Genomic DNA, 16,692 nt, shown 5'->3' with positions numbered 1-16,692 from the left:
GTCTATTCGGTGGTGTACTGTTTCTAATACACTTCAGGCGGTGTACACAGTATATAATACAGTGTAGCGTGGTGTTGCAAAACAAAAAATACATCATGTTCAGAAGGCCACCAAGGAGAGGCAGACGCTCACAGGCCACTAAAAGAGGGCAAGCAGCCTATGTGTCTAGAGTCAACAGTGATAGTCGTGGGCATGGTGCATTCTCTGCGAGTGGCCGTGGGGCATGCTTGTCTTTTTTTTGCTGCTGGCCGAGTTACTGAGCCACAAAATGCAGAAGAGTTGGTGGAGCGGATAACAAAGCCGTCCTCATCCTCTGTCACCCAGGCTCAGAGTAGGTTGCCTTCCAACGCAGCTGCTAAAGCTGCCTATTTCACCAGCTCCTTGTCCACAGCCACTTCTTCCATAGCCCCACCATCATGCACGGAGGAATCCCCAGAATTATTAGACTACAGTGTCGGTTATATGCTGCTGGAGATAGCTTAGCATTTTGAATCCCATCCTATTGCATCACACCACAGAGCTCCACAGGTTCAGGGCACTGCTGACTCCCCACTACCTTTTAAAAGTTCCTTGGTGTGGGCCTTTTTCAACACGTGTTCATCAGATCACACCATTGCTGTTTGCAACCTATGTCTGAAACGGATCAAGCATGGCCAGAACAGCAGCTGCTTGGGCACCACATGCTTGACCAGACATATGATGACTTGCCATGCAGTCCATTGGCAACAGCACTTGAAAGACCCACATCATAGAAAAAGGCAGACTTCTCCTTACTTTTCATCTGGAATCTCCAACCCTACTATACCTCCAGTCCTCTCAAAAAGCTGCACTGAGAGGAATGAAGATATGGTAATAGGTGTCCCAAGTACTTGCAGCCAATCTGCTATCAATACACCACCAATTTATTTTAGCAGGCAAGTTTCCCTATTCCAGTTGTTGAACCATAAAAAGAAATTTGGTCCCAGCCATCCACATACATCTAAATGCTAGCTTGGCCAAATTGCTATATTTTTTATATAATATTTTTAATATAATATTTCACAGCAGGGCCCGTTCCTGTGCCCAACAAGAGTAACTGTGATGCCACGTACACACGATCAGACTATCCGGTGGACTTGACCAGAGTCCGCCGGACAGTCTGCCTGCACGTGGGCACCGACTGACTTTTTTTCCCCCCAAAAGTCCGGCATACTTAGAAAGAGAAGTTTTGACTCAAAAATTGTCCGCCGGACTTTTGAAATGAATGGACCTTCCCGCACACCGAGAAAAGTCCATTCATTTTGAACGCAGCTACAGGTAGCCGGGACTAGCGAAGGAAGTCAATGTCGGTGCCTTTGGCGGCGAGATTGACACGTCGCTGGCCCTGTCACCTAGTATGGGCTTAAAGGGAAAGCCCTACGCCGAAAAAATGGCGTGGGGGTCCCCCCTAAGGTCCATATAAGACCCTTATCCGAGCACGCAACCCAGCCGGTCAGGAAAGGGGGTGGGGACGAGCGAGCACTCCCCCCTCCTGAGCCATACCAGGCCATGTGCCCTCAACATGGGGGATTGCTTTGGGCAAGGGGGAGCCACACCCCAAAGCACCTTGTCCCCATTTTGACGAGGACAAGGGCCTCTTCCCGAAACCCTGGCCATTGGTTGTCGGGGGTCTGCGGGCGGAGGGCTTATCGGAATCTGGGAGCCCCCTTTAATAAGGGGTCCCCCAGATACTTATTAAATAATGTACCCCTACCCATTCACCTGGTAAAAAAAAAAAAACACACAAGGGTTTAAAATAATTTATTGCACAGCTCCGGGGGTCTTCTTCCGTCTTGGGGGGTCTTCTCGCCGGACCCCTCCGCTATCTTCTGCTAGCTCTTTTACTAGCAGAGGAGGCCGACTTTCTTCTTCGTTGCCGCCCAGGGGTCTTCTTCTGACTTTGGGGGTCTTGTCCCCCTCTTCGGTTCTTCTTGCCGGGCCTCGGCTCCTTCTTTCAGCTCTTTTACTAGCGGTGGCCCGGTCTTCTTTCTCCGCCGCTATTGCCACTGTCGCCTCCGCCTTTTCTTCTTCCTTGAGATGTTGACTCGATGCTCTCTCTGGCCGCAATGACAGGGACGTGTTGCGCGGCGACTTATATAGGGACAATGGGCGGGGTCACCGGGTGATGTCCCCGTCCCTTATGTCACAGTCCAAGGGGATGCTGGAACTGTGACATCTTAATGGGCGGGGACATCACCCGGTGACCCCGCCCATTGTCCCTATATAAGTCGCCGAGCAACACGTCCCTGTCATTGCAGCCAGAGAGAGCGTTGAGTCAACATCTCAAGGAAGAAGAAGAGAAGAGAAGGCGGCGGCGACAGAAGACCGGGCCACCACTAGTAGTGTAGTGTAGTGCCTGGGGGACCCCCACGCCTTTTTTTTTTTTTTTTTTGGTGCGGGGTTAATATCCATACCAGACCCAAAGGGCCAGGTAAAGGACTGGGGGAACCCACGCCATTTTTTTTCATAGATTTTTATCTATAATGCCAGGATCTGAGAATACATTACAGCCAGTTTTAAATTAAATTTCTTTAGAAATTTCATTTTGCTGTGGTATTGTTATAAACATGGGAAAAATGTGCTACTTTACAGGCAGACTAAGGAGTCCCCCAGGCACAATATTTAAAGGAATATTGCATTTTTATTGTTTGACTTTAAGCATTATTAAAATTACTGCTCCAGAAAAAACTGCCATTTTTAAAACTATTTTTGCATTGATACATATTCCCTAGGGCAGGACCTGGGTCCCCAAACACTTTTTATGGCAATAACTTGCATATAAGCCTTTTAAAATTAGCACTTTTTTTTTTCACGTTCGTATCCCATGGACTTTAACGGTGTTCTCATGTTCGCACAAATTTTTTTCCTGTTCGCATGTTCTGCTGCAAACCGAACCAGGGTTGTTGTAAAGTGTCAACACAATGATATGTGAAAACATACACTGTACAAACGTGCTCACATCCAAAAAATCTCATATGTTGAATTTTTTTTTTCAAAATGCATATATATATATATATATATATATATATATATATATATATATATATATATATATATATATATATATATATATATATATATATATATATATATATATATATATATATAATGTGTTTCTCAGTCTAAAATAAATCTATTTCATAAATAAAGTGCAATTGTGCAAAAAATAAAGTTCATATTCTGAATTTCAGCCAAAAGTATAATCCAAAAGTTTCCAGTCCCACAAAGGATTAAAGGCAAAACCGTAATCCAACACTTCATATAATTGTACACCCAATGTGCTCCTTCACCATAAATCCTAAAGTAGCGTACCAGAAATTGTAGCTGGTCAATTTATAAACCAGCAACGGCTCTTTTTGTGTTGTATATCAAGCAAATCCCCTCTCCACCATGCTGTCTCTGACATATTCTCTTGTCGGTTTCTCTCCCAAATGAATGGTAGGATTTTTAGGAGGAAGGAAAAAAGATTTCCACAGCGTAATACTGTTAAAAATAATGCTTGTTTATTAAAACTTTTTTAAAAGCACTCACATTTTCACACGTGTCTGCCCAACACTAGCACACAAAAGCATGGTTACTGTATATAGTTATCGGCTCCAACTGCAGTCTCAAAAGCCGCAAGCACGATCACAGAAACACAGGACAGCAAAAAAATAACCCGACGAGGGTTTTAACCTCTCTCTACTCTATTCAAACCAAAGAAAAAAATGATTTGAACTTATATACACTTTAAAAACAGCCTTTAAATGATGTCTTACTTGAAAACTGCTTTGTCCTCTGGGAGAGGGCATCTTCAATTTATTGACAATAGTCACTTTATGAGAAGTTGCTAGTTGAGCTGGTTTCCTGTTCTGCTGCCACTGCACTATTAATTGTGACACAGAAAAGTGACGCACAATGCTAATTTAGGATTGTTTTCTACCAGTTGAATCAAAGATGGCAAGTATGTGGTAATTAGAGTTGTTTCACATCAGCTGGGCATGTCTTTGCAATGGCCTAGCAATAAGGCAGGACAGGGAGATGCAATCTTTGGGAGTGTTTCAGTCAGGCTTCATCAGGTGCGTAAATGGCCTACACCTACAGAAAGTACTTTAACAATGTTAATCAAAGCTACAGAGCTTGTTTTTATCTACAGACTTCCATTATCTGCATAATTTGTTTTCTGGTAAAGGTGAACTATGCCTTTAAATGTGAACTTTCATTATCAGTATATCCCTTCTGTGTCCATGTTGCTCTTACTGTACATGTTGAGGTTCTGGCTAAGGAGAGATGCCCTGTATCTTCCCTAGTTTGCTCATAGCTTTAAATTCTGTTTCCTTGTGCTCTGCTTGTATTATTTTAGTGTGCTGAAGGTTATTTGCAAGCCATATACTCAAATATTAAGTTTCTATTTTTCTTTCTGTTAACAGGGCACCTTTCAACTAAGTGCAGATGGCTGTTGCATTAAATGCATACGTAAGTTTATTGTCAAATTTCTGTTAATGAGTTCCTATTACCTAATTTATACAATATCAAGGCAGGCATTTTGTAAGTTTATGCAACATTCTTTGCAATAGTTAAAGTATATATAAAAAAACATATTTGATATGTTTTTGGAACTCACAAATTTCCCCATTTATATTTTAAAACAGGAAAGTACAGGAAAAGAATTGTTCGTGTGCCAGAAATATAGTTTACTTCTACCTTCCTCTTTGATATGGCAACATAAGCAGATGGTGCCAGTGCTGCCTACTTAATTTCTGATGGATTATATCAGATTCCTCTGCATCTCCATAAGCCAAAGAGCACATGACCAGTGTAGTTCAGAGGTACCCAACCTGCCTCTTACTGCTATAACACTTGTACTCCAACATCCCCCATTTCTTACCCTTCTAAAATGATGAGACCACACCTTAATTTTGGAGTATAAATGGCCATAGCAGCCTATTTATTATTCACACCATATAAATAACTCCAATATAAAATATATGCCAAAATATCACCTCCGTAACAACTTGTTTAACTCCAGTCTGTTGGTCTTTGACGGCACCCCCGAACTCCAACACATATTCCACCAATACACTGCGGGACCTTTTTCCACATGATAGGCCTCCAGCGGATAATCAGCTCGGAGACAACCCCCTTCCCGCAGTGCAACCATTACAGTATTCCAGCTAACCTTTCGCTGGAATACACCGGAGGGGCACATACTACCGATGAGCCCCTTTCCATCACATATGTATACTGCCACCGTCAAAGACCAACAAAACACCGCCACAGCCCGCAAGGATGACACCTTACCCTTAAGGGCTCCCCCACACCCCCGGGGCCCGCTGGATCCCATCTTGCAGCCCCAGAGCCCAGAAAACAATCCCCACTACCTAGAGGTGTATTCTAACACCCTCAATTACAGGCCCACATTTGTTTCCACCTCTACTTGCCTGATCACCAGGCCCCCCATTCTGAGCCACAACCTCCCCACCACCTGAGTGTTAGACAACTGTACAAAGTCGTAAAATATCTGACTTAACGTCCGAGATCAGCTCCCTGATCATTCGAACCCAAAAGCATTACCCCTTGCATGCATAACCCAAACGGCCGGTGGTTTATCCCACCGCGCCCAACGTTACACTTCCCATATCACCTTGCTCCACCTCAACCCCCATACACCTAGCCAGTAAATACATGCCTCCCTCCTCTAACTACCCAACTGTCTGCCAACCGATCTAGCATCTGCTCTCCTGGCCCCCCAACAAACATACAGATAACAAAGAAAATCCAGACAAGGCATATAAGTCCTCCATTTGGACGAAAAAACCGCCAAACAAATGTACCCCATACCACAAACAACACAGCTTTTATGTACAGACTACTCCCCCACTCTTGTTTTTATTTTTTTATTTGTATTTTTTTATTATTTATTCCACCACCACATGAAGGCATAGGTAAGTGCGTAATCGCTTTGCTTCCCACCTACCATTACTCCTTACCGTCACCTTATCCAACCCATATCCTTTATCCCTTTTTATATTATTTATTTTTTATTACCCTGAATCCTGGTAACACAAGCCGTAGCACCTCCACCCCTCTAACTCTTTGATCATTTTTTTTTTTTAATTGTCCAACCCAAACTCCTTTTTTCAATCCACCCTGCACAGCAGGTTAAACAAAAGCCAAAAACCCACCAGTTTCTGCTCAATGGCAGATACCAACTCCGTTTACCAAGTTCCTGGAACCACAGTACCACCAACAACCTTACCCCCCAAATAGCCATATTTGACCTCAGACTCCTGCACCGAACAACCCACCCTTCTTTTCATACCTTCACGTAAGCCGCCCTGTTACCTCCCGTGGTGACTCCAATGCCAACTCTCATATCCAGTCCGAGTAGGGAACTCCTCCCCCTCTGTGGCCGGCTAACTCTCTAAACCTATCCCACCAAAAATAGATGCAAGGAGTAAGGCCCCCGTGTTTCCGAAGCCTGCAAGATGAATAGCATATAGAAAATGTTCAACTGCATCTAACGCAACACAAAATGGCGTAGCCGCCGTATGACCAGTTGTGACAACGCGGATATGTGGTTGACCACGTAAACCACACCCACATAATCACAATTCAACTCTGTGTCAGGTTCCTGCTTGACCCTTACCCCAGCTCCATAGCCGGAACCACTAGAAAAATTACAATAGCACACATTTACGAATGAACACCCCACTTCCACCCAACAAAATTGGGGCCAAATTTCCTCACTCTATTGCCCCTCAAAGAAAATTTTTCCCCAAACCTGTGACCTCTTTTCCCATTGACCTGGCATCCACCTATTGTCTGTTATATGTGGTCAAGAACTCATACCAAACCTTCTAACCCTCCCTATGTTCCGCATTTAACTGTTTAAATCAGCCAGGGCCTGAAACCCCCACTGTAGCAGACGTCAGCTATCAGCCATAACCCACTCATCGGAATAAAACCGGCAGGTGAAATTGAACTTACCCAGCAACGAATGCAAAGTCCTCAACTGTACCTCACGCCGTCCCTGGGCCTCCCATACCCCCTTCTATAGTACCTCCAACCGGCAGATGACCCTCCGTAAACTCTGAAACAATCACAATGCCAGAACAAAATGGTACAATATCCCTCATTGGCCCCCTATGTTTTGCAGCCAATGGCACTAATGAACCTACCTGCAATGTGCTGCAATGTATAAAGTATAATCACACACACATCGGAGGAAGGCGGCCCAACACACCAAAACGTCCAAGCCATGTATGATTGAATCAGGGACCGACACGTCTCTACCCCCCCACTCCAGTAAAGAACTAAACATCTAACCATGGCCCACTAAATTGAGCAACCCATGGGCAAGCATCATTCCAAGTAAAAAACTCCTCTTGCCAGCATCTATACAGCAGCCAAAGCTCTCCGAATAAACTGTAAGCAAGTGGAACACGGATTCCTAGTGTGCCATAGGTGCCCCTTTTTCATCACACCTAACCCACCTTATAGCTGTGTACGTGAAGTATCGGACACAGTGCACCGCATCAGATTGTGACAGAACTCTTTTTTTTTTGACAGATAAGTGGGGAAATGAGGTAAAACTTGTTTGGTTCCTTCTCAGGCACCACCCCCGCTGTAGACGCCATTAAAAACCCCGGAGGCAAGCAGTCTCGCCATTTCCGCATCTACTTATGAAAGGCTGCAACCTTTTCACCCCCTTCCAAAAGTCATCCCTTGTGTAACTAGGCTCGCCTGTACATTGCCCTCACATGAAGCCACAATACAATGGATGGGTCCCCCCACCCTTTTAACACTCGTGTTTAGCATCAAAAAACAATGAACTGACAGGAGCTCACATTGCACTGCCAACCCACCCCCCTTTCTTTTCGGCCGACCATCCAGAGGGGGGTATACCCCCCCCGAAGGAACTGCTTCGGGGGCCTCTACTACTACAGAAACCGCATCCAGAAGCCGCTATCCTTTGATCCCCATTAAGAGACAACCATACCGACCTGCGCGGTCTAAACTGCTCATCATCCCGTAGCCAATCAGATCCCCCTTTTTAACATGTGCACCTACCAATGGCCTACATATAACAGAACAACGCCGAACCATGTTCGGGTTCTTCCCTCCCATGACAATCGCATAATGGCGACCGCCTTCCACAAAATCAATTGGTACCTCCTCTTACCTTCATCCTTTTTCCCTTAATCTTCCTGCATGACCCTATACACTTAAAATGTAAATTCCCCCCTTTTTTTTTAAGGGAGCCATAACGAGAAGCTCTCCACACACTTGCCTTTTCAAATCGTATCCTGGACCTCCTATTTAATTGTGCTCCCAGGGGACCCTCAAAGCACCCGTCCATCTCACATTTTATTTATTTATTTATTTATTTATTTATTGCATCTGCACTGCAATCCTTACCATCTCCATCCTACCATTACTTGAAAACCCCACCACTGCACCACTGTCCCCAAACTGGCAGGTGCACCGCCCGCCACTTGTGGGCAAGCATCCACCACCTCTGTTCCTGGAGGAACAACTGCCGCTGACATTGCACCCCCCTTTCCAACCCCCCAACAAATCCTGCAATGCAACTTAAACAAAAAACATTTAGACATTATTTGACTTACTGGGCTGACTGGAACCCCAACAGCCGCTTTGCTTGCCTCCATCGCTGGCTCGCATTCCTGCGGCTCCTCCTCCTCGCACACTGTCAGCTCGCCTTCCGACCTGTCGTCCTAGACCAGGACCGGTGGTGTCATCAGCCCCCCAGGCAAAGAGGTCCTGGGGGCCGTGGAGTCCCTCCGTTGTAGTGCCTGTCTCACCCCCGAAGCTCCGCCTCCTGCCATGGTTCCACACATGCCCTCACATACTATGACCTGGAAGGTCAACCTCATCCTTCCACCGCCATCTCGCGCCGCCCGTATAGGCCACGCCCACCCATGGAGCTCCATCCCCTTTTTTTTTGTATAAGCAGCCTGACGGCCATACTAATAAGTCTCCATTGCCAAACCTTCCTCCCCACGCAGCGATGCAGGCAGAGGAGGTAGTAGTCCTGTGACTCATGGGCGGGGAAGAGGCACCATAACGGCCCGTGGTGCCGCCCACTGAGCTGGGCTGGTGACGCGGAGTCCGCCCAGACTCTACTCAGGCAGACGGCTGGCTATTCCTTGCTGGGGGACCGGATTGTTCCCCCCAGAGGGCTCCTCGCCTGCCGCATGTCCCCAGATGAGGGCCCTGGTGAAAACAGAGTGCCAGAGGCTGCCAACCCTGCATGCACAGCAACCCTCACCTCCCAGCCTCAATCAGTTCATCTGGTCATCCATAAAGACCCTCATCCGAGTGACATCTCAGCCATGTTGGAGGAGCAGAGCAAAAAACTGCCTCCTCCTTTCTTTCTCCACAACTTTCTGTTCCCCAGCCCAGCCCCGCCTCCTCCTTATATATTACCACTCCCCCTTGGACTTTACTCAGTGTCCCCTCCCCTCTTATCTCTTCATATTAACCCATGCATTGTCTCCCCTAAACACATGGTCATGCCCGGCCTTGCACTACTTTTTCTTTTCTGTCTTTTCCGTTCCGGACCTCACTGGAAGTTGCCAGATCAAAAAATTTATGACAAAATCAACAGGAATGTTTGTGCTTATCAGACAGATATAACACATTTTTTTCAATAGTATAGTTAGCAAACCACAAGGGAGTAAATAAGAGAAGTCTTGATCAGTATACTAAAGTTTCCAAGAGAAGGTCTACTTGGAAAGGAGAGCATAAATACTTGTTTTTCTTGCTGCCCATAGTGCTGAATCCTACTCCGCTGCTGAGAAATGGTCTATCAAAATCTGCTGATAAACACTACAACTCTCAAAGGCCCCTTGTGCTGACCTCCACAGCACTGCAGGGGACCCATGAAATTGACACTCCTGGATAAGTCAGTTTCCTAGCAGACTTTGGGAGACCATTTCTCAGCAGTGTTCAGCAGTGAGAGAGGCAGAAAAGGTAAGCATGTGCACACTTCTTTTACAGGAAGACCTCTATGGTGACAGGATGTCTTTAAAACAAAGAGCAAAATATACAAATTAGATACATAAAAACTTGGCCTGCATTTGCACCTGAGCAGAGCATATTTCTAGTGATTTTGAATTTTTTTTTTCCCAGATGCTTTGCATATGTACCAAGCTTCAGGTGTTTGTTTCCGGAGAGGAATATTTCAGGCGTAAAAACGCACAAAGGCGTGTGTTGCTTGTTAGCAGACACTCTTAATGAAGTTTATGGGGTAAAAATGACAGTATGAAATCAAAAAAGCTTATTAACTTTTTTGAGTGTAGAATGTAGAGTGACTGAGCGTACACATGTGAACACAGACAGAAAGAATTGGATTCTACATGTAAAGTATAATCAGATGTAAGGAAACAAACAGAAAATGCTCAAGTGTGAATGGGGGCTTACTGTTTATCTTTCAAAGAATTTGTCATTCTAATCAGCCAGTCTTTTGATTCACACACCACGCTTAGCCAGCCAGGTGCCTCCCATATTTTCTGGCTCAGCAATGCAACTTCCTGTGTAAACCTTCTGCCCCCTGCCTGCTCAATAGAAACTTCATTGCTATCATTATCATCATCTCAGGGGGAATAAGGTTCCCAGTGTAACCTGTAAACTGAATCAAGAAGCATTTTTCTAGCTTTGCAAGGTGGCAGATAAGTGTAAGTTTAAAAGACTAACAAAGAATTACAAAATAATTGGTACCCAGATGATATGTAAATCTTGCATGAAAACATTTATAAATAGACCCCTTAGGGGTCCATTTAAAAAGAAGCAACCGTGATTTTCACCAAACATTTACTGGTGGTAAATCAGCCACTGCCACTTAAAACACGTGAACCCAGAACAGTGTTTCTCAATTCCAGTCCTCTAGGTGCACCAACAGGTCATGTTTTCAGGATTTCCCTCAGATGAAACGGCTGTGGTAATTACAAAGCCAGTGAAACTGATCAAATCACCTGTGCAAAATAATGGAAACCCTGAAAACATGACCTGTTGGTGCACCTTCAGGACTGGAAGTGAAAAACCCTGACCTAGAAGATTTACCTGCACTGAATGTTTGATGATTGTTGGATATACTGTTATTTATATATGCCCCATAATTACATGAATACAAAACAAGCTGAATATGAAATATATTTTGTTTTAGCTCCCAAGACCTGCAGGGCAGTGAATAACATTACAACACTGAGAGAAAAGGGCTGTCAACTTCAAGAGAATGTTCCATATTGTGATGGTGTTTGCATCACAAAGCCGTGAGTATTATAAATTATTACATACTAGCCACAATGTGATATTACATTGTCTGCTTATATTGGTACACACAGTGTGTATTAATATCCTTTATGACTATTGAGGGGTATACCAAAATGAAATGACTGCAATTCATCTTTAATTTAGCTACACAAGTTTAATATTTTAAAGGGTTATGAAAAAATATAGTAAATAAAAATATAGCATATAGAATTGCTACACAAGAGATGTTGGATTTCAAAGTTATTAAAAATGACCTTTCCTTATTAATCTGCAGCACTGTAATTTTCTGTAAAATTCAATGCAATATGGCAACCTGGAGGCGTTGTGTACACAGCTGGTCAACACTAAGCCTCCAAAAATTTAATTCCCTCCTTGTGTAATTGATGCATTCATTTTCTTATAAGTTTGATACAAGTGAGATTTTGGGCAACCCTGAAATATAAATTTTTGTGAGAAACTACCAAGGGTTAATCACCTTAAAGGGATGCAGACGCTGCAGCTTTTTTCATTTCAGATACCCATTTACCAGATACAGCGTTGTCCTATGGAGATCCTCTCATGCCCTGCTACCGCTCAGTCCTGTGCTACAATGTTATCGCTCACACCACTGAGAGGCCTGCCCCCCCACCCCTGCTCCTCCTGCTCTGTTACTTACACACTAAGGCCTCCTGAGATATGTGATGTATATATCCCAAGAGGTACAGTACGCACAGTACATGTCATTTGCCGAGGCGGGTCGAAACCATTTTTTCTACAGGAAAAAAAAGTTGAAACAGCAAAAAAAAAAAGTGTGTTTGTGTGTGTGTGTGTGTGTGTGTGTGCGCGTGTGTATATGTGGAGTGGAGGAGAGGTGGGCAATGGGTACTTTCATTTTCTGGCTGAAAAACTGTTTTAAAACACAGAAAGTGCATACATCAGTTTTTCAATTCAGAATGAGTATGCAAGTCTGGTGAAAAAAAAAGAGTTCTGCTACAAAATTATTGAAAATCCCTGAAATGTGCATTAATTATCCAGAGGGGATATTTTTTCTGAACAAAAATGTAGTTCTTCTTTAAGGCAAATCTGACACACATTCTGTCATTACTAAATAAATAGATGTTGGATATCCAAAGGTTTGCCATCTTCTAAGATCAAGCATTTATTTAACTACTTCAATACGCTGTAACCATGTGACATTTTTATAATTTTCTTCACACAAATGGAGCTTTCTTTTGGTGGTATTTAATCACTGCTGTTTTTTTTTATCTTTTCTTAAAAAAAAAAAACCTCAAAATTTGGAAAAAATGAAAAGTTTTTCTTAGTTTCTGTCAGAAAATTTTGAAAATAAGTAATTTTTCTCCTTCACTGATGGGCACTGATGAGGTGGCACTTATGGGCACTAATTACCCTGTTTCCCTGAAAATAAGACCTAGTGTGATTGTTGGGGATGGCTGCAATATAAGCCCTGCCCCCCAAATAAGCCCTAGTTAAAGTACTTGTAGGTCTTATTTTCAGGGTAGGGCTTATTTTCAGGGAAACAAGGTAGGGCTTATTTGGGAGGTAGGGCTTATATTGTAGAAATCGCCGTCAATCACGCTGGGTCTTATTTTCGGGGAGACGGGGTAGGGGGCACTGATGAGGAGGCACGAATATGCTGCACTTATGGGCACTGATGGGCGGCACTGGTGGGAAATAATGGGTGGCATTGTGGGCACTGGTGGGCACAGATAGGTGCCACTCATAGACACAGATAGGCGGCACAGATAGGCGGCACTGATGGGCATTGATGGGTGGCATTGATGGGCAGCAGTGATGGGTATTAATGGGCAGCAGTGATAGCCAGCACTTACTTGCTGACACCTGTGGGCACTGTTTGCTGTCACTGGTGGACACTCACTTTTGGCACTGTGGGCGCTTTATTGTAATCAGGGAACTGATTATCAGTGTCCTGATTACATGCCTAGATGTCTCCTGTGAGGAGATGCCGCTGATCAGCTCTCCTCTCCACACGCTCTGTCAATGTGAGGCTAGGAGCGCCAATTACCGACATCTCCGTGTTTACATGTGACCCAACCAATCACATGGTTAAAGTAGTTCTAAAGCCTAAACTTTTTTTTACCTTACAGGGGTTGTAAATCCTCAAGGTTTTTCACCTTAATGCATTCTTTTTTTTTAAAGATTTTTTTATTTTATGGGATAAAGACAGAACATTAGAAAGCATATTTGCCGGCGCAGCCGCTGTAATAAACAATGGAATATAGAAATGTGATCTGAGGTCTCGCATTATGAGGGTGGGGAAAATGGGGAGGGTGGGTCAAGAATTTAACCCTCCTCTCCCACCACAAATCTTTGAGGGTGTGTCAACTCATGAGTTGTTTGTATTCATCGGTGGTGACGAAATGTAGCCAGCAAGACCATATTTTCCCAAATTTGGAGGGGGTGGCTTGGTGAATGAGGTCCTCCATTTCTGCAGTTTTTTGTATGCACTTGAACCAGTTGGCTATAGTCAGTGGTTCTAGAGAGCGCCATATAGCTGGTATACACATCTTTGCTGCATTTACCATATGCATGGCAAGTGAGCTAATATAAGCAGTTTTTGGAATCGAAGAATGGTGTAACAAAATCTGTGCTGGTGAAAATTTGAGAGACTAAGTGGTAATTTGGTTTGTGAGTCTGTGAACCTCTTTCCAGAAAGGTTGGAGTTTGGGGAGGCCCACCAGATGTGTAGAAGTGATCCCAGCTCCCCTTCACATCTCCAGCATTGTGCGGAGACTGATGGGAATATTGCATGCAATCTATGGGGGTCCTGTATCATCTCGAAAATTATTTTGAATGTTTATGTTCTTTTAGGCATACACATATACAGATCTCTTGTGGATACATGAATAGATATTCTCCCACTCTTGATCTGATAGATCAGTGGAGAGTTTGTGCTCCCATCTGCGACTGCCAGGTTAGATTTGGGTTCAATTTCTGCAATTATCCGGGCATATGTGTCAGAAATTAGGTGATTTTGGGGTTCTGTTTCAGGAACAGTGATTCAAAAGGGGTCTTCTGACTGGACCAGTCGGGTCGAGGGTTAGGATTTTCGAGGAAGTGTTGAATCTATACATATGTCCAAAATGGGAATGTATGATTTGTCATCTGGGAGGCTAGTTGAGATTGTGTGAGAAGGCAGCCTCTCACGTAGAATTGTTCTGCTCAGATTGTAGAGTATGGCCACGAGTCTGTGAGAAAGGAAGTGGAGGCTCCTGGAGGGAAATCTGGGTTTTGTCGGAGTGGGTTCATAGGGCCGGGTGTTGAAGATAGTTTGTGCTTACGGCAGGCTTCCTGGAACGTGGAAAAAGAATGCCCTTAACGGATTGTGCGGGTAGGTGTATGTGTAAGGGAAGAAAAAACAAAAGTATATGTAAAAAACAAGTAATTTTATTACAAAATAACAATATTATACAATATAAATATTCTTAAAACCAGTAAATAGGTTACAGGTACATATAACATTGCTAAATTCTTGGATCACAAATAGACTCCAAAAGAGGGATCATGCGGATAATATGATCGCAAAAAAATCCCAACTTGTTTCGGAAAAGCAGGGGAATAGAGTAAACATGTAAATTTCCTTCCTCGGGTTCAATGGAAGCAAACCGTTATATGTCTAATGGAGAAATAAAGGGGTTTGTATTTTAATATGATAAAACATACAATGCAAAGTATATATCTGTATATTTGCTTAGCAGAGTGAATTATATCCAAACATGGTATAACATAGCAAAAAACAGGAATAGTAATCACAATATCCGATGTGGAGAGAATACACAGACCATAATGAAAGACGGGTCCTCAGGTCTCAGAGCTGTTTGTAAATGGCAACCGTATACCAAAAACAGGGAACTCTCAAGGTTGATGTGCTTTAAACAAAAGCCAGAAACTGGGAGGATCTCAGGTCTGCGTTTTGTCATATGTTAAGGTGTGCATTGCCTATACCCCAGAGTAGCAAATCAAGGCTCACAAGGAACACCCATAATTCAGAGAAGCGCAATCTAGCAAAAAATGGCTGGTGTCATAATGAATCACATGTGCAGCACCATAGCAGTTGAAGATTAAACAGAGGCAAAGATGGCAGCTTCCTTGGCTGAAAACGATAGGGGAGTTTACTTCCACTTTAACATATGACAAAACGCAGACCTGGGATTCTCCCAGTTTCTGGCTTTTGTTTAACCACTTGCCGGCCATCAAATGACGGCCAGGTGGCACACCTATTGTAGCAGGAGGGTGTCATATGACCTGTTCCTTCGGTGGCGGCGTGTCACGGAGACTCCGCTCGCCACCGAGGGGGGTGAACAGCCATTGGATATGGCTGTTTACCATGTGATCGGTCGTGAAGAAGTCACGGCCGATCACAGATGGCTACACCCCCACTGTGCACATCGTGTGTGCGCGATCGCAAGCGCGCTGCGCGTGCACATCGGTGGGGGCATGTTCCCGGTGACACTGCTCGTCACCGACGCTGGTAAACAGCCATTGGCCGGCTGTTTACCCACGTGATCGGCTGTGATCGTTTCACAGCCGATCACTAAATGTAAACAAACCGCAGTAACGAGATGTTACCGGGTTCTCCTCCTCACACACCAATCGTGTGTGAGAAGGAGATTGCGGTAACATCTCGTTACCGCTTACAGTGTACACACCAATCATACTGATTGCCACCCAATAAAGAGGACCTGTCACCACCCCTCATAGTACCTGTCACTCACAGTCCATCAGAGTACCTGTCACAGTCCATCATCAGTACCCGAGTACCTGTCGCAGCCCATCAGAGTACCTGAGTACCTGTCACAGCCCAACCTGAGTACCTGTCACAGTCCATCTGAGTACCCGAGTACCTGTCACAGTCCATCCGAGTACCCGAGTACCTGTCACAGTCCATCCGAGTACCCGAGCACCTGTCACAGTCCATTCGAGTACCCGAGTACCTGTCCCAGTCCATCCGAGTACCCGAGTACCTGTCCCAGTCCATCCGAGTACCTGTCCCAGTCCATCCGAGTACCCGAGTACCTGTCCCAGTCCATCCGAGTACCCGAGTACCTGTCCCAGTCCATCCGAGTACCTGAGTGCCTATCCTTCAGAGTACCAAAATACTAGTCATCAGGCCATCAGAGAACCTATCACCAGGCCATCGGAGTACCCGAGTACCTGTCACCAGGCCATCAGAGAACTCAAGTACCGTATATACTCGAGTATAGGTCGATCCGAATATAAGCCGAGGCCCCTAATTTACCACAAACAAAATAGGAAAACGTATTGACTCGTGTATAAGCCGAGGGTGAGACATGCCTGTCCATCCCTGTGTGTCCGTCCATCCATGTGTGTCCGTCCATCCCTGTGTATCCGTCCATCCCTGTGTGTCCATCCATCCCTGTG

The 16,692-nt window shown here is 44.5% G+C and overlaps 1 protein-coding gene across 1 annotated transcript in view; it reads left to right on the top strand.

Moving 5' to 3' along the window:
- Window positions 1-16,692, top strand: part of LOC143925970 (intestinal mucin-like protein) — a 129,935-nt gene that overhangs the window by 99,025 nt on the left and 14,218 nt on the right. Inside the window, exons 9-10 of the mRNA XM_077450218.1 lie at window positions 4,428-4,473; window positions 11,186-11,291. Of these exons, the coding sequence (XP_077306344.1) occupies window positions 4,428-4,473; window positions 11,186-11,291 (152 nt within the window). The remainder of the gene's footprint in view (window positions 1-4,427; window positions 4,474-11,185; window positions 11,292-16,692) is intronic.

The sequence above is a fragment of the Lithobates pipiens genome, unplaced genomic scaffold, assembly GCF_037356315.1.
Source record: "Lithobates pipiens isolate NorthernLeopardFrog02 unplaced genomic scaffold, aLitPip1_a1.2 Scaffold_10, whole genome shotgun sequence".
NCBI classification, from domain to species: Eukaryota; Metazoa; Chordata; class Amphibia; order Anura; family Ranidae; genus Lithobates; species Lithobates pipiens.
Note: the sequence above shows the minus strand (reverse complement) of the source record. Positions and strands in the feature narration are given on the sequence as shown.